We start from the raw sequence: 22,666 nt of genomic DNA on the forward strand, positions 1-22,666 counted from the left end.
GGCAATTGCATTTCCGAAATCGATTTGATGAATTTGACAGCGGTAAAAAACTGCGCGGCATCGAATTTACGCACAAATCGGCTTATCGAGAATCGAAAAAAAAAAATCACAACCGGCATGGAACCACGAATCGGCAGACGGTTTCGAAAATCCCCCGTGTCAACTGTCGAGAATGCTTTCCACGCTATCAGACATTTTACGATTCCGCGAGATCCTCGAAGACCGATACCGGCCTTCAGCCCAGCCGAACAAAAATGTGCACGAGCGCGAGGATCGCGTGTATCGAGCACTATAAATTGTCTTGTAGTTAGGTAGCAACCGAAGATAGTGGGAACCTAGACGTTTCGGGCGCGATAGCGTGCGACATCGAGGAATTTATTGGACTATAAGGTTCGCGAAGGACATGAGAATATTGCGTGTGTCGTTTTACCGACACTAAAGCGGATTTTGTAGCCTGCTGAACTATCCGAATGGCAATATCTAATCGTAATGACACGGTCGCATCGTTGCTCACGAGATTGTGATTGGATTCTTTTCATCGAGAAAACGCAGCTCACAACACATGTATTGCAAAAATCATGTATTATCTATCATGTATATATTTATTTAGTATATATTTATTCAGTTTACGAGTGTCTAAATTTATTTGGAAAAACAATCAAAGAAATCATTTCTATCCAAATCTCTTCTTTACAATCTTAAAATTGATAAAATCAAATTCAGATTGATTTTTCTTATAAGCATTTTTAAGAATTTAAATGGAATTTTAATTAAAATTAATGAAATTCCAGCTTATGTAATCATACTCAGTGAAGATTTGAAATTTCTTATTTATGATTTATATCTATGATGAACATTTCCTTCTTCTTTAAGAAAGAAAATATGAAGATTCATTGGAATGATTACGGGATTAGGATTGATTTTATTTCCTTTAAAATGCATGCGGTAGGCAGATCGATTCCTCGTCTCGCATGCTATGGGCGACGTGTTTCTTCAATGTTATTCTCTACTATTGCTAGTGCAGGGCGTAGCTCCGAGATTTAACGAGGCATGAGTTAATGCCACCTCTCGCTTCCTACGTTTGTGAACCTATGTGCCTTGCTACTACGTTTGTGCGCACCATGAACGCATCTCGCAGTTACCGCGGGCGAATATCACGCATGATTCCATCAAATGTCGTAATTCCTTCAGGTAGATACGCTCCTCGCACGTAATATAAAGTTTTTCTTGAATACTCTACTTGAATACTCTACTAGGAATGCGACTCGCTATTTTTCAGGCGCCATCCTGAGATAGATTTTTTTTTTAATAATTGCAACATTGCATGTGAAAATGATATATATTTTTAATAGAAACGTAAATATTAATATTCAACATTATGTTGCATAATACACGGAAAACACGTACGTAATAAACAAAAAGTTATGATTCTAATTCTAATTTTAAATCTGACACGTGTGATATTTTAAATTTTTCTTCTTTTCAATTAGTTATAGTTTTTTTCAAAGATTCTTAACGTTTGATTTTCACGATCTTGACTATATTATTAATTATGACTATTTGTACATTGATTATTTCTTTTTCAATGTTTACAAAAATTCTTGTTCTAGTAAATTTTAGAAAATATAGCTTACTAAATATAGGTTGTACAAATAGGTTTATATTTTTTATTAATTTTTTTCTAATCTGTCGTATCGAATGTGATTCATGATTGTCGTCGAATTCTGAAATAAGTAGCATTCTTTTCTTAATGCCAGCGGAACAGAATGCCACTTTTTCAGATGAAATGACGTCTAGGAAGATCCGTGCAGGCGGCATAAAGCCCGGAATTTAATATTAAAAGCTCGTTCAGCGCATGAAGCGCACATCGAAGAGCACGAGATGAAGGTTATACTAGGCTGGGATTCTTGAAATTTATCTTTTGCTGTATATATTCGTTAAGCTTCAAGTTTTTTCCACCTACGAGTAGTCAGCCGAGCTTTACGATCTTTCTTCTTCTTCTTTTCCTCTTTCTCATCATTTGTTTCATCTCTTTCTCTCGTTATCTTCGAGAGCGTCGGTTTTCGCGTCATCTGGACCGTTGCATCTGCGCTTCGTTATGTCAGTTTGTACTTGTGCGTGGAAATCTCCGAAGATACTTACCTCGACCAGGCTTCATCAAATATCGCACGTTGCGGAACATTTATTGAACCTGTTGACTCTTCGGGCTTCTCGCCGGAAACTTGGGAAGATCTTACTGCCCGCGCTCCCGGCCAATTAAAACGTCGCGGAAGTTAAATATAATGCGCCAGATACTCCATCTTCCGTCGTCCTCTTTTGAAACTTTCAAGATTTATTATCTTATCTCCAATTTCTTCTCCTTAGATCAGTGTGCTATTACAGATCTATGGCGACTCAAAGTCACAGATTTATATAAAATACTTTACTTCAAAATATAAACATTCTGTTTATTTTTATACACGGAAAAAACGATTTTTCTGAAGTATTTAAAAATTTAGCCAGAGACAAATCTGAAAATAATTTTGTTGGACCATCAAAATAATTATATAGTATGTTCAAGTTTTTAATATTGCAAAAAATTTTTTATATTCTAATTTTAACGTTGTATATCATTATTTTAATGATATTTTAATTCAACAAAAATATTTTCAGATCTGGACTTAAATTTTTATTATGAATGTATGCAATTTTAATATATTTTAGCATTAATATTATACAACAGACTGATTCAATGAAAAATACATACGAATAATAAAAAATTATATTTAAATTGTATTTAATCTATTTTGAATCTTGCATAAGATGTAAGTGGAGAGAGTACTTGTGGACAAGAGATTTAGTGAAAAAAAAAGAAGAAAAGAACGAGAGGATTCTCATAGTTGTTACATAGCGTCTCAATAGGATGCTCTTATGTCGCGACATACAAGAATCTCCTTTTAGGATATACGGGATATTGCGATACGCGAAAACTAGAGATGGAAAATTCTGATAAAGTCAGCTGTATTTATCCATGTAAGACATGTTGCTATGTGTAGCATACAACATCCGATATATGTATTAATTATCTTATAATATAAATTTTTTTTTTAGAAATTCCCACGTGCATCTACTATAACTGCATGAGAAAGATAAAGTTCTAAAACTGTGTTGCTAAATCTAAAAAGATATAAAAATATTTACGCAAAAATAATATATATTTTATTTAGAAGAATGTTTTTTTCTAAATAATAACATAATTAATTAACACATCGAATTTAATTCTCTCTATTACGTATCTAAATGTTAATAATCAATTCTTTTTACGTATAAATAAATAGACATAGATATAAATGCAAAAGTTGCAGAATTAGAGACATTCAATCGCGATAGTTCAATTCTCGTTTGTTCTCATCTCGTTCTACTGATTGCTTGCTTTGATCTTTGTAATCATTATGGTTCTCTCTGAATCTCCCTTGTTCCTTTTCAATTTTTATCTTTGCTTCTGTGATGTTTAACCACATTCTTTGATAGATGATTATGATAGTTCTCGTTCGTTAATGATGACTGCTTACTATCAAATATTCGTGATTTTTTTCATGGATTGTTCTTACAATGAGTTTGCCCATAATTGATTTTAGAATATTGACAAGAGTTTGATTAAATATTGAAATATATATATATTTTATTTGTTACAACTTTTTATAAAAAAGGTGAAAATATTTTTGAAGAAAAAATATAAATATAATTGATAAATATTGATAATAATAATAAAAAAGGAGATTACTAAATCACATAACATATCAGTTAATCTTTGTTTTCTATTCTATTACGTAATAGTTACGTTTATGTATAAAGGCACTGAATTTATACTTGGAATGCAGAGACTACGTCGAATGCATTAAGCACACCCATCACGTAACACGTTTCTCTGAGTTAATTAACTAACAAATAGTTAATTACAAACGGAAATTCAAACAATTAATCTCCCTTTCGCGCGCCTTTCCCTATTGACCTGAATTACGTGCATACCCTTTTGAATGACTTAATCACTTTATATAAGGTCACTTTATACAATCACTTTACACAAAGTGTCTTGTGATCGTAAAAAAGCTTTCGAAATATGTTTTCTCTAGAAACATGTGTATATAAGAACTATATTATTTTATCGTGATCGGGAGAGTATTTCCTGAGATTGTTTCAATATAGATATCTATTTTGTTTCCTTTTTACATCGCAAGGATACAATTACAGGGATTTGCCATGACTCTCTCAACGACGAGAATGTTATTTCTATTCGCGACGGAGGAGGGGGTAAAATTTGAAATTCATTATTTAATTAAGCTCAAGGAAATGAGCGCGGAATCGAACGTAATGGAAGGCTTAAAGGGATCCGTGGAGGGGACGAAACGACAACAGCACGAGCCATCGTGGAGCTACGTGGTGCGTAGGAAAACATACTCGGTTACGTACATACATATATATATATATATATACGTGTGAATCGGCACGGCAGCCAATTTAAATGCAGATCGTGGTTTAAATGTCGCCGACGTTCGAACACATGAGTCCGTCGACCGCGGTGCGCAGGGCACCCTCTTGAAAACCTAGGTTTCTCTCTCTCTCTCTTTCTCTCTCTCTCTCTCTCTTCCCCGTCTCTTTCTCTGTCTCTTGCCATTTTCCCGCACTAATGCCACCGCTGGGATTTTAATCACGAGTTTCCACCCGGCGAACCGTATGGTCTGTATTTCTGCACGGTGATCCCTGCAGGCCCGTTTTTCTTTTTTTTTTTTTTTTCATTGCTTCGTAATTGCGACATTGTCGAATTCCTTCACACCTCGTACCGCACCCTCGTAACCCTAATAATTTATTCCCGATATCCGGTAACTTAACCAGCTGACGTGTAACGATATAACTTTCAAATTTGCACGACATTAATCTTGGGGATTCAATAGGGAACCATTTGTTACTTTTCATTAAAATTATTGGAAGTTATGTCATAATTAAAATTACAGAGTTACGTAACTCTCAATAATTTCATGAATTTTTTTCTAATCTATAATAACAGATTATATAGGCGCATATCACAGTTTTAATCTGACGTGAGGAGATCTTTCGGACAAATTGAAAGCCGCGTACGGTGTATTCGTCGCAGTCGAGTGACTTTGGAGGGCGTAAGAGTGTCGAGGTATGGCTTATGAATATTCAGAAATCGTGCGTGTCGTCGCTACGTGACGCATATATATTCGCAGGCAGCTGACACGAGGGTTGAGGCCAGGCCAAAGGAAGGAAGGTAGGTGGTATCGCAAGGGGTGCAGAGTAGCCAGTCTGAAAGGATAGAGTGCTGATGATAGCAGATAAGGTTCGTCGTGTCTTGCCTATCGGTCTTGCCTCCCGCTCTCGGGTTACAAGAAGGGGAATCGCCGATAATCCGCTTATGCGCAGCGCACAGATAAACTGTTTATTATTACTTTCACTCATCGTGCTGATATATATATGGCTATGATATCTGTAATGTCAGATATGGGGTGCTTTGAATCAACGGATGTGCTTCGGCCACGGATATTAACAGCTAGACTAAGACAAATGGCGATTCTTTTAATGTTAAGGTATTTATGCAATAGAGTTATACAAATTAAGTTATTCAAAATTAAGAGAGTGAGAATAAATAAATATAAAAATATTAATAAATATAAATATTAATTTTAATTTTGCCTTAGCAATTATTAATTATAAGATTTCTTTTTTAGAGCAAGCTAGAAAAGCTAGTTAAATAAAAAAATATATAATTCGGAATTTATTGTAAATTACAATTGATGAGGAAAACATGTCATCAATAATTTTGGAACGCCCTGTATACATATTCGAGCAAAGATATGATTCTCGATATCAGTCAGTCAGTCAGCAAGTCAGTCAGCTGCATTTTCACCCCTGCGTGTCATAAAATCCATTTTCCCGCTTCTGGAAGGGACGAGATTCGGAAGCTCGAGGAAAGGCCACACGAGGATCCGCCGCGTAATCCACTTTTATTACTTTTCAGTCAGCATGGGGAGTATAAGAGATATTCTCCACTTACCCAGGATTACTTCCATGGAGTCTGCAGCAAACGAAAGAAAATATTTCTACGTACTCTATTATTTTTATTCTAGATAGTTAATTATATTCTCTCTCTCTCTCTCTCTTTCTCTCTCTCTCTCTCTCTCTCTCTCTCTCTCTCTCTTTTTCTCTGTCTCAAATACAAGTATCTTAGTTTCAATATAAAAGACTTAAATGATCATTTTAGTTAATATCTTTCTCACGTAAACAGAAACAAAGAGAAATATTGTTAAATTTTAATTACTATTTTAATGAAAAGATTGATCATTTAACTGCATAAATTATTATTTAAGAAACCTTTATTCGGAACAGTTTCTTCTACAATAATATTTACTAAGAGATTATATCGTTGTAACTTGATAAATTCTAAATTGAATGTGCATTTTATTTTTTATATTATTTTATTTTTATTGAATTTTGTTTTTGTGATGTTTTTTTTTCAATCTTGCTGGCTATAGAAGCTGATGATAAATTTGAAGTAAGTAGAAATTTCTTTATATTCTTTGTATTCGGGAGCTTTTGTATTCTATGATTAGTTTTTGTATGCGATTCTTATTTTATTGAGATATAGATCTTGTTTTAAATCTAAAGTTCTTATTCGTCTAGTTATGAGGTAAATAAAGAATTTTGAGATAAAATGCGTGATGTGTCTGGCAAGATTGTTATACAAGTGTGAATTGGCGTGTGAACGTGATCGTACATCAGTTCCTGTCTGTTATTGGTTAATGAAATAGTCGGACCTCTTCATTAGCCGAAATTTGCTGTCGAAGTTCGTAATATAGCCAGATGGTTCGGATTTCATTGAGCTCTTCTGGTCCATGTCTAATATACAAACGAAGTTATCCACTTTTGTTTTCCAAAAATAACAACTAGCATTAATACTACTTTATTTTAAATAAAATCGCTTTTTAGAGAAAAAGAGAGATAAATTGTTGTTATTACTTTCATTTTATTTTGCGAAACGAAAAAAATGAAATTATCTTGAACTTATAATACATTAGCACAGGAGAGCACAAATATTCTACGCACGTAGAATTTTTCTCTGTAAAATTTGAAGAAAACGATGAGAACCATTTCTACAAATAAGGATTAAGATGCTGTCACGCGAGAGATGCAATCGGTGACATTAAGCTGAAAAGGGCGTCTTATTTAAATTTATGTGAATGCAGTGCGAAATATGGACTTTCAAGATACGCATTTATTTTGAAATATTATGTGATGCAATAATCTTAAAAATCTTCTATTTTTTTTGCTCAACTTCAGCGCTTATTTTGCGCTATCTAAAAAAATATAATAATTATTTCATCATATAAAAAAAGTTTTTAAAATTATCGAATAGCTTAGAATATTTTGTTTATTTTAACTCATAGCAGAAATTCATTATTAGAATTAATTGAATTATGTTTAATCATTGTTATTAACAACATATTAGAGGTTATTATCGTTTTCCATATGTTGATTTAGATTAATCGATTATTTATTAATTATTTTAATTATATTAATTAATTGTAGTAGATATTAATAGCAAACTGTTAAACGTCGCTTTTACGCTGTATGGTTACCGCAGTTTACATGCGCGTGAATCGACACAAAATTGTCGTTTGCGGGCTGTTAGGATGGAGTTATAACGCGACGAAGTAATGGTTGCGGCGGTGATTAAATGCGACGAACGGGCACTTGGTACATGGTTAACGGTATCGACAATCTGTACGGGAGATGATGACTCGATACTCGCAACGCGATTGATTATTCCCCGACCATGCCGCAAAGCGATTCTTGACCGCGATCTCGTATACGATCGAGATGTAACGAACATCGATGGTACGGATTACAATGGGTTAATTGGTTTATTGCTCGTCGGCCCTTTGCCAAATGGAATGAAAATGTTTATGACACGTGTACATGCGTCATGCCAATTTGCAGACACTCGAGCATTTCTGCTTTTGGGAATTTGATGAGGTATTCCAATTCCAAAAGAGAGGTGTGAAGTCGAAATTTTTCAAATGCAAAAAATGCAAGATGAAACGATTTTTAATAGCAATAAACGATAACGGGAATTTGTCGAGAGCTGGAATTTTTATTAATCAAGATTGCTGTTCGATTTTAATTGAGAGGTCCGTTTTAACAGGTTCATTTGTAAATCATTTTTAATTGATGTCACCAAAAAATCTTTTTTGTAGAGAATATATCCCGCTGTGAAATTATCGTGGAATAGCTACATTTTTCAATGAGGGATCATAGGGGCGTTGAAAAACTTGGACGTGAATCATAGTATGGAACATACAGAAAATAGACGAGAATGAGACACAGCAGGCGGATGTCACACAAACGCAGTCATGAGTACGTAGTTGAGGGTGAAAAATGGTAGGGGGAAAGGTCGATAGGAGATACGATTAGATGCCTTTGACACAAAGAAGTCGATGATCTCATTTGGAACTCGTCGAGATGATTCAAGGAGCTATTGGTTTTGTTCCGCTCTCTTCTCGTAATGCCGTTTGGTCTTATTCCATCTCGTTAATTATCGAGTGCGCAATAATCCCTGCCCGTATATGTACGGCATCGCAGGCGTATCGTATCGATCTCTCATCAATGCCGATTGCAAAATCCATTCCTGTTACTCCAGCTGCGAGACGTACTTTACAGAGGTAACATTACAAAGCACGCATTACCGTCGCTGTTCATGGAGTTGGTAATTAATGTTCCTCGTGACGTTAATTAAATTTGCGTTCTTAATTAAATCGCGAGGGCTATTTCTCTATGTGATCGTGCCGGCGTGAAGTGAGCGACGGCCAGCTATGGTTAAGTATCATGGATCGTAATATAGCCAAATCGACGTTTGAGTACTTTACTAATTATCCACCACGAGTAAATTTGAATGTTTGAAACGCTCGCGCGCAGGAAACGCTCCAATGGGATTTATCAAACAGCGGTTACGCGCTCGCGACTGAATATTTAATTACCTCAATGATTTATTTTACCGTGATAACTGTGCCGGGGGTTTAGGCACAGGAATAAATCCTCACTCAACGTAATTAAATCATCAAATCACATGATATTCATCGACAGTTGTCCGAATCGCGAAATTGTGTATACGAAAACTCTTTAACAAATATATTTGGAAATTATTTTTTGAAATAGAATAATATCAATAAATCTTAACACTTTTCTCAGAATAAGAGCACGTGTTACATTAAATAGAAGAAAAAATTATCAAAAAGGAATGTAATCGACAAACCGAAAGAAGGGTCGAAATATTGAAAGGATGAAGGAGAAATATGAAAAAAAGAACGTGCCCCTTTCCTCGGTGTCCCTTTTCGGAGACAGCCGTGTAAGTGCGACAAGCGTCCCGCGGGTTCATGGGATTCTCGTAACTCAAGAGGGCCACGGCAAGGACTTAAGTCGAAGAGAAGTACGAAAGAGGCAGAGAAACGTACCATGGTCGCGTGCCTTGCGCTAAGGTTAACTAGGACTGTTTATTGTTCGACTCCCGAAGCGCTCGGGACTTCATTAGCTAGAATTGCAGCACGCGGCTTCTCCGGCAGCCAGCCAGAGAAGATACGACGTGGAAGAGGCTAACTACTAAGAAGAAGTTATAGAAGAAACCCGGCGTCTTCCCAGTGTTCCGTTAATTAATTAAACGAAAGAGCTGAACGTCGCGTTAGCTTGAATATCAGGTACGTTATTGCATTGAAACAACCGGACTGTTAGTCTTATAAATTCGGAACGTTGCGTTCATTATTATCTAGCGTAGGCGATTCCCTCTTAATTGGCGGAGATAATTAATATTTCATTAAATATTAACTTTACAGAAATATTATGATACGTAGTCATCGTAATGATTTTTATAATCATGATGATGACTGTATAGCTACAATATTTTGAAAAACTACAAGAAGCTTTAAACGAGTTTATCTGTATGGCAGTTTTCCAATAAAAAAATTTTTTAAATTTTTCTTGTATATTTAAAGAGAAAAATCTTATATTTTTAAATAATTTATTTTAATGTTTTTTTAAATCCTTGATGAATACCTTCGAATACAATGTATATATTGCATATATTTTTTAAAGAAAAAAACTACCTTTTAGAATAAATATATATATATAAACAATGTTCTAGTGACATAAAAAAGTAAATTATTGATCATTTATATATTTAATATTTAATATTTAATATTTAATATTTAATATTTAATATTTTCTGTGTTCGAACGACAAGCGTCTCCTGGCAGCGCGTGAATTCATCCCTATTCATCGCTATTCTTCTACTCCCGGTTTCCCTATAGACTCCCCGCGGGTTGTGAGTCAGAAGTCGTGTAACGGGAGGGAGGCGTGTATGAGAGAAGGTGTAGTCCAACCGATTTGGCTGGCGTTACGGTGCGGCACCCCTGTCCATACTGAGTTATGGCATCCATAACTAGCACCCACGTCTTTCATTAACCCCGCCATTGTCGCGTATACCGTGGCCACGTTGTTAAATGGGCACGGGGAGATGATTGGTCACGAAGGGGACAGAAGCGGGACACCTATTTGTTTTTGCTCCGCTCATATTTGCCTGCCATATGTCCCTCTTGCTGCACGTTCGAACATCCTCGTGCGAGGATCACGAGAATTCGCAGGATATTACCACGATACTTGACACAGCTCTTCAGAGACGGATCTTAACTTATCATTTCTCAGTAACATTTATATATATCACGATAATTTTTTATTATAGCTGATGGTACAATAGTTATTTTTATTTTTTGACCAAAAATTTTTTATCTATAAAGTTTTTTAAGATTGATTAACATTACGTATTTATTAATTTTTTGAAGAAGTTGATAATCTTTCATACATATATGTACATGTTATGAAAGAGAGCAGTACTACGATCGGCATTGAATTTGACAAATGGTTTAGCTATTTGATTTGCTGACCGCATGTGTGAAAATTGAAATCGACAATAAACCTTTAGATAATAAAAATGTTGACTATACTTTTGTGCGGAATATTTTGTCACATTGAAAGGATAAGCCTTCAGTGAAAATAAGCAGATGAACAGCGCGGAAAACAATACCAATCGGTTACATGTTTCTTTTAAAAGAATCAACCTGATGAAAACTAGTTAGCAGTATCTTTATTATATTAAAACTGAAAGAAATGAGTGTTAAAATGGTTCACGGTGTTTTAATTTGTATGTTTTAATTTGTACTTATGAGCTTTCATCGCATTTTCGATCAGTAAATATTGCTTGATTAGATCATATATTTAGTTTAACGATTATAGTATTATTCCATCAATATAATCCCGTTTGTTTCCGATGAAGTATAATTTAATGGAATTAAATTTGGTTTAAATGACTAATCTGTAATACATATATTAACATTCACATTAGTGAAATTTCCATTTCTCACAAATTATACACTATGAAACCGCGAAGGTACCAACGTCATGTTTTATAGAAAGCGAACAAAATGTATGTCTATTTTGTGTGCCATTTTTTATTTGCATGAACTGATATGCCATTACAAACATAAAGTGCGTTCACTCACATGGATATACAAGTGAGCAATTTTTTTATGAAATAGAACCTCTCAATCTCTATTTATATGTGCTAAGATTTACTTCAAATGCAACTGCTAAGTGACTTTACACTTGTACATATATTCTAAGATTAAGTATCAAGTTTTGAGTGAAAGCTTTAAATTATGAAACATAAATGTGTATATTTTTTTTTCAATATTGTTTTATTTTTCAATATTTCAATAATTTTAAAAAAATATATGTATTTTACATGTTTTAATTAAGGAACAATATAGGATTCCCGTGTTAGATTTCCATAATATAATAATTATAAAAATTGTTTTTTTTAAGTATTTAATAGATAATTATTATTTTTTCTAATTTGATGGCTATCAATATTTTGTCAAATTATTCAATTATTCTATTTGATCATTAAAAAGGTTATAATATTTATGTATGATTATATTTTTCACAAATCAACTTCCTGGACAGACGTATAACTTGAGGGGGATAAAGTCAAGAAAAAGCAGGAAGGGTGTTGTGATGAGAAACACGTTATATTTTTAGCGGAGCCTTTGATTTAGCTGTGTGTGGGTGGGCTGTGTGGTTCCGCCGGCTTTTTAGTGTATAGTAAACATTGCCCGAAGATAAACTAATTTGTCCTGAATTTATAAAGTCTGCTCGTCCGTCTCAGGTCGCGGACAAGATACATAGATCATTTACTTGCTTAAACAAACATCATGGGGACGGGAAAAGCGTACGCATGTTGCAATCGCACGCGCGAGTTTTCGAGAAATTTTCCGCGCGATGATAAATATAAATAATATAATAAACGATACATACACACATACATATATCAAAGAATTTTGTTGAAAAATATTAATTACATATACCAATTATGTTGTAACAAAACCTTCATGTTTCAACGATAAGAGAACTTTAATTAATATTATAAAATAAAATTTCAATTTAAATTCTTTTTCTCTCTCTCTCTCTCTCCCTCCCTTCCCTCTCTTTCCCTCCCCTCTCGTGTTTGAATTAAATACTATTTTCATAAAGTTCTCTTTAATATTAAATATTTCACGCAGTACACACAGGTACTAGATCAAAATTTTAAATACATTTTTTGAAATTAATTAGCTAAAAGCTATAATTACCTATATTATTAACAATACTTTCAAAATGTATTTCTGAATACTTGTGAATTGAAAAACTAATTTCGTAATTTCTTGTAATTTTGCTTCTCTGTCAGGGGAAATATCAAAATTTCAACATCTATCATGATGACAGTAACTGCCTCGTTTGTCGGCTGACAACAGGATATCGCAATGTAATTGTAAAAAAGAAAATGAGAGAAAGAGCGCAGAGAAGAAAGCTAGTTACACGCGTGTCGCGCACATGATGTTCCGATATACGATTGCCATGAGAACGTCGGACTGTGGTCACATGTGGCGATCGCGTCGCGGCATGAGAAACTCCCGACATGTATCTTGCCGCGTGTTGATACGACTACGCGCGGTTGTGTGCCAATGATTAATAGGAATCGACAGAAGCCGACATTGCGCAACGCCAACGTCGCCTGGTCGAGAAATATCGCCGATAAATTCTCCTTTGAATGCGGCCCTCTTTTTCTCTCCTTCCACCTCGCGAAATGCGAAATACCTTTTTCCCGCACCCCTTTTTCTCTCACGTTAATAACATTTTTCCATCCTGATCTCCGAAAGCGCACGCTCAATGAACGATTGGCACACGAATATAAAGGAATTAGGAGACTGCAAAATGCAATTCTGGAATAATACATGTCAATCGACTGTTATTAATTTGTCGTATTCGCTCGGCATCGGTGATAAATGCATCGAGATAATCAAGCTAATGTAGAATTCCGCATTAAACATTATCAGCATAATTCTCCTTTAAATAACAACTGATGTCATGTCTTGTCAATAGCGATTTTTTTAAAAGATACAAGTTTTATACAATAGAATTAAGAGTCTATGAAATATCGTATTGCCAGAAATATTATACGTCGAATGTAATTCATTTATTGCATTAGCGATAACATCAATAGTGATACAAAAATTAATCGTTATTAAATGCCACGCGCGAATCAAAGTGATGAGTAATTTTTTTTGCGTGCGATTCTGCTTATCAAATTGGAAGTATTTTTTCTCATTAATGAGGTTTTTCGATCGTCGCCGGAAGGTGCATACGTAACGAACGATCGATGTGTAACATGCATGCAATGAAAGAGTTTGAGGGTTGGGAAACTCGCGCTCTTGTTAGGAACACAATGTGCACGTCGCTCAGCGGATGAAGCTCGGACGTTACGTGTCAATCGAACGTTATTAATTTGCGATATTCATTATCCTCGTAGATAGATAGCGATTAGCATCATTGATAATGGCACGAATTAGTCATGCCAGCGTATTATGTCGCATTAAACATTGGATGTGCATTTCCACCAAACGTGAGCGATAGGAGAATCAATAATTTTGATTGGTATTTACGTAACTTCTCTGATTACGATGGTCGATAAAACTAAGCATTCTTCTTGTTTTTCTCGTTTTTCTAAAACAAAAATGCTTTTTTTAAGTCATATCAGATATACAGTTAAATATATTCTAAGAAACGTACTTAAGTGATTAAATATAAATTGATAAAAAATATCAAATATTTATATATAGGTCTAAAGCAATTTATGTTAAGATAAAATTTGTAATTTTTTTCTGATTTTCTAGAAGATACTGGGCTAATTTTTAACAATTATGTTCCAAACTACCAATATAGCATGTCTTTTTAAGATGAAGAAACTTGATTTCTAATATCGAACACTGCAGATTAATCGCAATGACTCGAAAGCATGAAGTTCTCGAGTCAAATTTTCGGCAGGATGCACGCAAGACTGATGACGATGCACTGTCAAAGATACGGAAGTGAGGGTCATAAAGAAGTCCCGGAATCGCCTTCGACTGGATGGAGCTCGGCGTCACGCGTAACGAGTACACGCGTGTACGCGTGACTCTCTGCCTATATATGTGACATATTGTTTTCGCGGGTGCACTACTATGTAGGGGAGCTTGTACGGCGCTCGTTTTGCACCTCTTATCCTCCTCACCCTCGCGCGTTGTCCGCTTTCGCATTCATCCTTCCCGGCCTCCGGATTCGTAGTTTCACGAGTGGGTGTTATTGTATTGTCGATGTGTACCACGGAGCAGACTCCTATGCCACGGATTTGGGCGCAAACGTTATTATTTTTCGCAATTTGCTAAGCAGATGCTCCCCATTGTGAAGTTGCAGTCGCCGCCGGTGTCGCTTCGTTGCTCGGGAGTTTATTTTCTCGAGTCGTCTCCGACAGTCACCGACATCGCGATATTTTGCCTCCGTTCATGCAGCGAAATGAATTTTTTTTGCATGTGAATCCGTGCAATCGTGAAATTTTCGTATCCGTGCAGCGGACACACACGCACGAGAAAAAAGAAATAAAGAAAGAAACAAAGATAGCATAGGATAAGTATATGTATAGTGAGATAGAAAAGTAGTTTTTCGTTTTAACGCGAGGCGGAAGACAATTTATTTTAAGGACATCGAAAGTAATTCTTTTAATAAAGAAACAATTTTTACATGTTTCTTTTTGCAATTTTGTAATATAAACAATATAGATAATTATAATAAAAAAAAGATAAAAGATATTAAAAGTGTAAATACTGTAAGTACTATCTTTCTTTTCTTTTTTTATAAAACTTCTTAATAATTTGTATTATTTCTATATTTATGGAATCCGTCTTTTTTTTCTAAATTTTGAACTTTATTGATTTATTAGTAAGTCATATCTGTTATATCGCTTACGAAGTACTGTTCTTGGTTTTTTTTTTTTGTACATGGCTTCGTCTCAAGTTGCTGTATCCGTACGCACGTGAGCACGAATGGCGCGATCCGCGCCGGAGGCTGAATGTTTAAACCAACTTGCTGGCGTGCATTGTTTCATCGGCATCCCTATCTCGGTGGACTACACACGTCGGAAAATAATGATCGCACACCGACCGTCTGCCACCCCTTTCTTTTCGTCTTCTCCTTTGCCGACGTTGTTCACGTTTGCGACAGTAAAGCATTCGCGATAAAAATGCTGCTATCAGCGAGATTGTATGGGTGCGCTTCTTTCTTCTGACTGTGGATAAGAAGATGGTTAAGTATCTAAACTTTGAATTTTTTTGCACGTACCTGCATTTTACCTACTTACTTTGTGCAAAAGATTATTCTTTTTTTTTAAGAAGTCTTGAGATAGATAAAAGATTATAGATTATAGATGAAAGATATAGATACACTTGTATATAAATAAGTCTGGACTCTAAAAACTTTTTTTATTTATAGTTGATCTTTTTATAGTCACGTTCTTCATTTTCGATACAGGTTCAAGAGTAGTAGAATTATGTCATCGCTCATATTGATTCTGTGTTTTTTTCTAAACACTTTTTACGCGTATTATGTGATAACTAAAGTTAATGGTAACGTTATTGAATCGTATCCAGACTCGCTTGGCGCGTTAAACTAGTTTGAATAAACGAAGGGAAACAGACGCGCGCGAGGGAGAGGTAAACTGCGAAGTCGAAGGCGCATACCATGAAGCAGAAGTTTTAACGTTGGTAGTTGTGCAGGCCGGTAAACCCTTTTTCTTGTCAGTCCTTTCCAAACATTCGCTCTTTTCGAAGTTTATCATCATTTCTGTGATCTTCGGCGCCGTTGAAGTTACGGAGAAGCGATACTTTTGCAACTGAGCCGACCGTTTTCTATTCATTTCAATTTCTTGATTCCCCGATAATATACTTTCTTTTGGCAATATCAAATATCTAATTATTAATTTGAATAACAAAAACATAAAATATAAAATATAAAATATAATGAATATATGTAAATATAATATAATTATTTTGTATAAAAAAATTATTTTTTTGTATAAATTTATATACTTTATTGTTATATCTCTTAAAAATATTTTAGTAACATACAATTTTTTCGTGCGAATAACAAAATATTTTCTTTTATATTTTTTATAGGTATATACTATGGAAGTGCGAACAGAAAGACTACGGACCGCCGGTCGAATAGCGCCAACCGGAAGAGTAACACCGACAGTGCATCAAACTGGTGGAGGCCGAAGAAAAGCTATACCGGTTCCACCACCGAGAGTACCAACTCCTATGCCTACTGCGAATAATAATCAACAAAGGTAAGTTTGAAATTATAATTGAACTTGTTTATGTGAGAAGAAATTGACTTTTCAAAATTAAAAATATTTTTATTACAACTATTTTTAAAGTATACACACACACACACACACACACACACACACACACACACACACACACACACACACGATATAATTAATTAATATTACAACATATATATCTTTTAATATTTTGAATGCGATCTCGTATGTCATCTGAATTAAGTCGTACAGAAACATCCATGGCAATAACTCGGTCGTCTAATCTGCAAGTTCTCGGAATCTCGTGCAGTGAGGATATATCGAGATCGTGCTTTTCAAACTCGTATAGTCGCTATGGTATCTGACTACACGACTCAACTTCGTCCCGCGGTTTAACAGCGGATTTTACAGCGAGTTTCCAGTCACATCAATTCCTCGCGAGGATAAGTACCATTAAGTGCGCCGCACCAAGGTGCAGTCGTGGATAGCAGTAGCACGGGATAGGTATGGCTGATTAAACTCAGCCAGGAAGCGCAAGGTCGTTGCTGCCCACTTCGTTGATCTCCTCCGCCAATCTGCTCCAGCGAAGCGTTAGCTTGTGCAGAACTGGGGATTTGCCCGCCACCACTCGCGGATAATACCACCCCCGAAATGTTAAGCCTTCGTGGTTGGGCGTATTTTTCGGGGTTCGTGTTCGTCAGGCTTGGGATTTTCGAGGGTAGTTTATCGGGACGCCGCAAACTGTGCGCATAACAGTTGAGCTTGATAATTGAAAAGCTAAGTGGATGAAGGTGGATATATACGACAAAAGAGAGATGATTACCTTGTACTGACGTGTAACGATTTGATTGGCGATTTTATGAAGAACGTGATACATTTTTTAAAAACCTAACGTTGAATTTTATTTGATGTTATATTCAATTTTATTTAATATGAAAAATCCATTATTCGTATATAATACAAAAAAATTTAAGTACAGTTTGCGATAAATTTAAAAATCGATTTTACGCTTTTTTTTCTTCCTTCTTCTTTACGATCTTATGTTCAAGTTTGATAAAGATCGTTCTTGAGTGTGTCACTTAAGCGTACTGTCTAATTAAAGTTCTTCCCGTCTAATTAAGACGCTTTCCTTTTGCGTTGGATCTTGGAAACTAACATCTTAGATAAAAGTCTCCGGTAATAAGCGTCGTCGGGAAAAGCGAAGAAAGAAGTATATTCCTGCGTTGTTGATGGTTGCTCATCGGCGTTCTGCGAACACTCTTAACGAGTTGCAACGTGTAATTAATTACTACGCAATCACACTTTTTTCTATAAGCACAGGAACCGTACATAAAGTACATAAAGATGGTAACATATAAGAGTTTTCCTCGATTATACATATTTGCACTAATTAAATCTTAATTAGAAAATTAAATTAAATTTCTTCGAGAAAGGAATAAGAATGAATATAATGTGAAATATTTATCAAAATCGATTTATAATTGTAATATAATATTAATATATTATTATTTTTTTAATGATTATCTGCGAAAATTTATTAAATTTCTTAACTCTATCAAATAAATCTTTTACGAATCTCAAAGCTTGTAGAATTTCATATTCGTAATTATTCGGTTAAACATGAACACGACGTGTACTCGTTAAAAAACCTTAATCTCAAGCTTACGAAGAGACAAAGAAAAAGAAAGAGGAATGAATAATGAACCATAGAAAGAGCGGAGGCGAATAGAGAGAGATTAGGGAACTGGTTATCTCGAAAAGTGGTTGTCGTTGCCGGAGTATTCATGAGTCGCTCGGGGCTGTATTCCTGCGATTTTGTTGTGTTATTACATTATTGTTATATGTGAATAAATTTATATGTTACTGTTTAATTAAATTGCAAAGTAAAATTTTGCTTGCACTTTACATGATTTCAATATTACTAATTATATCATATTATTATAATTAATGTATCATAAAAAATTTAGTAACATTTTTATTCAATACAATTTAGACAAGGACGTAAATTTTATGTAACAATTCTTTTCTAACAATAAAATCAGAAGAAGAATAATCATCATTTTTAGTTATTTTGACAGCTATTATAATATAATATGATTTTTATGATGATCTATAATTGTTTTCCAACATTTCTTTATGGAATACTTATTGCATCTTTACTTTCATTGATACGTTTATTTTGAATATTTTTGAATTTTTTCTTAAATATATAAATTTTTTGAAATAATATATTGCTGAACACACATATAGACAATGCGAGACTATTAATTACGAGCGAGTGAATATTTTAACCGCAAAAAATATTCGCATCAGTGTGAGTTACCGAGGAAAACTGAATGCATAGTAGTTAAATGCTGATCATTGAAATTCTACGATTTTCTGGTTCGTGGTATTTTTATGATTTCCGTAGCATCCCTTTTCCGATTCTCTCTCTCTCTCTCTCTCTCTCTCTCTCTCTCGGCGTACGTACATTTCATTAATAGACCTTTTTTTCTGCATTCGCGATCATCCTTCGTAAATATTCGTGCGGCGAAGGTTCTATAGATATTCGCAATGAATCCCTGTTCCCCGGGGGATGGACGCGGAGCGAATGGGAGGGATGGGGTGCGTTAGGAAGTTTGAAGTATTTTTCTCATAAAGCTTTCGAGGTATCTAAAATATTTGCGACGATGCGGATTTCGCTTCGGGATTTTAATTAATTAACGACCCGACACGCTGGCTGGCCCGAACGAACAATTTGGTCAGACGATGCGTGTGGAGGGGGGAGGGGGTGGGAGGCGATGGTGGTCGGAGATGGGTGGAGGTAAAGGTTCATTAGAACCTCGCGCAGCTTGAAATTCTGTCGACCACAATGTAAATAACTCACTCGTGCTTTATATAAAGCAGAGAGAAGACCTTTGTGCCAAAGAGCCACCCGTATGCGTTCATTAGGCGGTGTTTAGCGTAGTTACACCGGCACATTTTGAACCGTGCCGTCGCGCGTGAACACGTCCGTATCGTGTATTACACGTGTAGATGAATCGTTGAAAACGCATCGGCGCGGTAGAGAGCGGCGAGAGAGTATCGTCCGGAAACGCGAAGCCTCACTGTATCCGTCTGCTCGGATAGTAATTGCACGGATGAAAGGAACCTAGTACAGTATATTAAGTACAATATATATATATATATATTAAGAACTCATTGAATCGAGAGAAATAGGAGATTGTTCTACAAATTTCGCGATTCTTTAGCTAACGATACGTGAAATAATGCGACGTTTGAGATCGCGATATCTTATTCTTTCCGTGGAAGACGAGAATATAGGATGTAGCAAAAGGTGATCGAGTTAGTGTCGGTCCACAATAGGTGATTTAAGCTTTAAGAAGTAAGAAATTGACCAATTATAATCGAATATGAAAAGAATAATCGACTATGATTGGTCAATTTCTTACAACTTAAAGATTAAATACTTATTGTGGACCGACACTTACGCGTTACGAATCGTAAGTAGGTATATTTTTCACTGAGGGTACATAATTACAGGAAGCGGATAAAAAGACGTGAGATATTGTAGATTGCAATTATCATCGCGAATCGGCCGAGTCGCATGATTACCTTGATAAGAAATACGAATAATACGAAAGACAATAATTCCGATCTCTCAAAGCGATTCTCCAGAATCTGGTACGTCTCCTGGGAATATCGTGACTAACGAACGCCGGTATCACCACAGTGGAATATACGCCAATTAGCTCGTATTTTTCGTCAAAGAGATCAAACCCTTTTCTGTATTAGTACAGAAGCAGAGGTTACGGTCGTAAAGAGTCGTTGGTAGAGACAAAGTAGAGGCAATGTTGGAGATAATATCAAAGGATAGTTAAGCCGTAGTATATATAAAGCGTCGGCGTCAGAGAGCTTTTGCGATTTCTGTACGAGGAAAACGCGCTCTTCGTTCTTTTTTGTAAATTTAATCTATCGTGTCACGCTGTTAATTTATTTTTTTATGCTGTTTTTCACAGACTTTTGTAAGGAATTGTCCGAGAGAACTTGTTAGAAAAGTTTGTGCGTATTCAGTAAAAGAACTGTAATATCAGAGAGAAATAAAGCGTAGTGATTAGATAAAATGGGTTCGAAGAACTCCGGATCGTAATTTCAATGATAGTTTGCAAGGAACTCTTTCTTATAAGGCAATTTGCTATTTTTGATCATTAATCTTTCCCACATTAAATAATTAAAGCACTAATTTAGATTTTAAAGAAATAACATTACAGAAAAATGTAAATTGTATAATAAATATAATAAGATTTTATTATGTTGTATCTCATAAATAGCGTTTATTCTTCCACTATGTTATAATAGATTCACGTTCAATAAATAATGTTTATTACAATGCTATAGTAATCAAATCATTTTATAACATAAATCGATATGTTTTCTGCATTTATTTAAACTTTATCATCTCATTTTCAGTTCAATATCCTCTCGCGCGCGATATTTCCGTATGGATCCAATTTGAGACCGGTTGAAAGATTCTGCCACTTGATTGATTTGTCGCGCATGTCGAGAGTTAATTAGCTTCGAGTAGGCGATGGTAACCTAAAGGTTCTTTAGCTGGCGATTTTAATCAAGCGATTAATCAAGCGATAGCCGAACATTATCAACGTCTATGTATGATCAAGACCATCTAATAACTCTGATTAATCGAATTTCTTATGATTTATCTAATTATTTGTATTGCCTTTCTCTTAATTACTCTTACTATATCAGAAATTACTATATCAGAAATAATACATTTTTTGCTATCCTTTTTCATATAATTATCCAATACAATTTGACATAATATGTAGTATTTTAATGTTAATCTTTTAATCCATAATATTTATTTTCTTTTTGCAATAATACTTTATTTAAAGCTGTATTATCTGACAAGTCTTAACAATTTAATGTCAAATTTTTTCAAGTTATTTCTTGTTCTAATTGGCCTTAATTTATTGAACTCAACAACATAAGTCAATGAACTGATTATAATTGATTATAACTTATTTTTGTATAAAGTATTTCTTTCATGGTTTTCTTCTATTGATTTATATGAGTGTATTCTTATGACATCTGAAGTTATATGTGTTTGACAGTACTTTTCATTTTTATGTTCTTTAAGTTTTTCATAGTAAGTCTTTTTACGATCTTTTAAGAACAATTTGCCTCTTTACGATTCTTGATAGCAACTCGCAGACTTTATAGCACTTGATAGTGATTTATATTTCGTTATATAGATCACGTTTCGTTCGCCGCCTTTTTTCCATCTCGCATTGATCTGCACCAACGAACTCATCGGTGACCGCATGTGCTGTCTGCTTTCGGTTTTTGATGGATTGTGCGAGCACGCACGAGTGCGCTGCCTCAAATACCTCGAGATGCTTAACGAGGCAGATTTTCACGGGATCGGCTATCAAATGGGAAAACGGATATCCTACTACAAGGATTCGGTGCCACATACGTTCGCAATTTAGATTGTGGCGAAATACGCACACGAAAATGGCATATCACATCCGCGACGTGGGTCAAAGACTCGCAGAAATTTTTAACAAAGCCTGGAATCACTTCCACTCGGAAGGGAGGGTGACAAACCGCATGTGTGAGAAGTGTTACAAAAATACCGCAATATTTTCATCATTTTTTTCGATAGTGTTAAATAGTAATAAAAATCGAACTTATGATCTTTCTTCTTATTTCCTTTATTATTCTCAATACGTACATAATGTTAAAAACAATTAAAATTAATATTTTGTAAAAATGCTATATTATTTTTTGATTGAATATTATTTTTATTTTTTGACTTAAATATCTGTGCGTGAAATATAATTAAATTAAAACTCTGTTTTCCTGGGATTGAAAAAGTATTTCATAGTA

At 34.9% G+C, this 22,666-nt stretch overlaps 1 protein-coding gene across 2 annotated transcripts in view; it reads left to right on the plus strand.

The window, feature by feature from the left end:
* The window catches only part of LOC105432315 (uncharacterized), a 321,362-nt gene that overhangs the window by 37,845 nt on the left and 260,851 nt on the right, over positions 1-22,666 (plus strand). Inside the window, exons 3-4 of one of the 2 annotated variants that reach the window (XM_089085420.1) lie at positions 15,469-15,756; positions 16,626-16,798. In XM_089085420.1, the coding sequence (XP_088941546.1) occupies positions 15,754-15,756; positions 16,626-16,798 (176 nt within the window). In that variant the 5' untranslated portion in view covers positions 15,469-15,753. The remainder of the gene's footprint in view (positions 1-15,468; positions 15,757-16,625; positions 16,799-22,666) is intronic. The other variant, XM_089085419.1, reaches the window with a different exon arrangement.

This window comes from Pogonomyrmex barbatus, unplaced genomic scaffold, assembly GCF_055798465.1.
Source record: "Pogonomyrmex barbatus isolate J1 unplaced genomic scaffold, ASM5579846v1 scaffold1, whole genome shotgun sequence".
NCBI classification, from domain to species: domain Eukaryota; kingdom Metazoa; phylum Arthropoda; class Insecta; order Hymenoptera; family Formicidae; genus Pogonomyrmex; species Pogonomyrmex barbatus.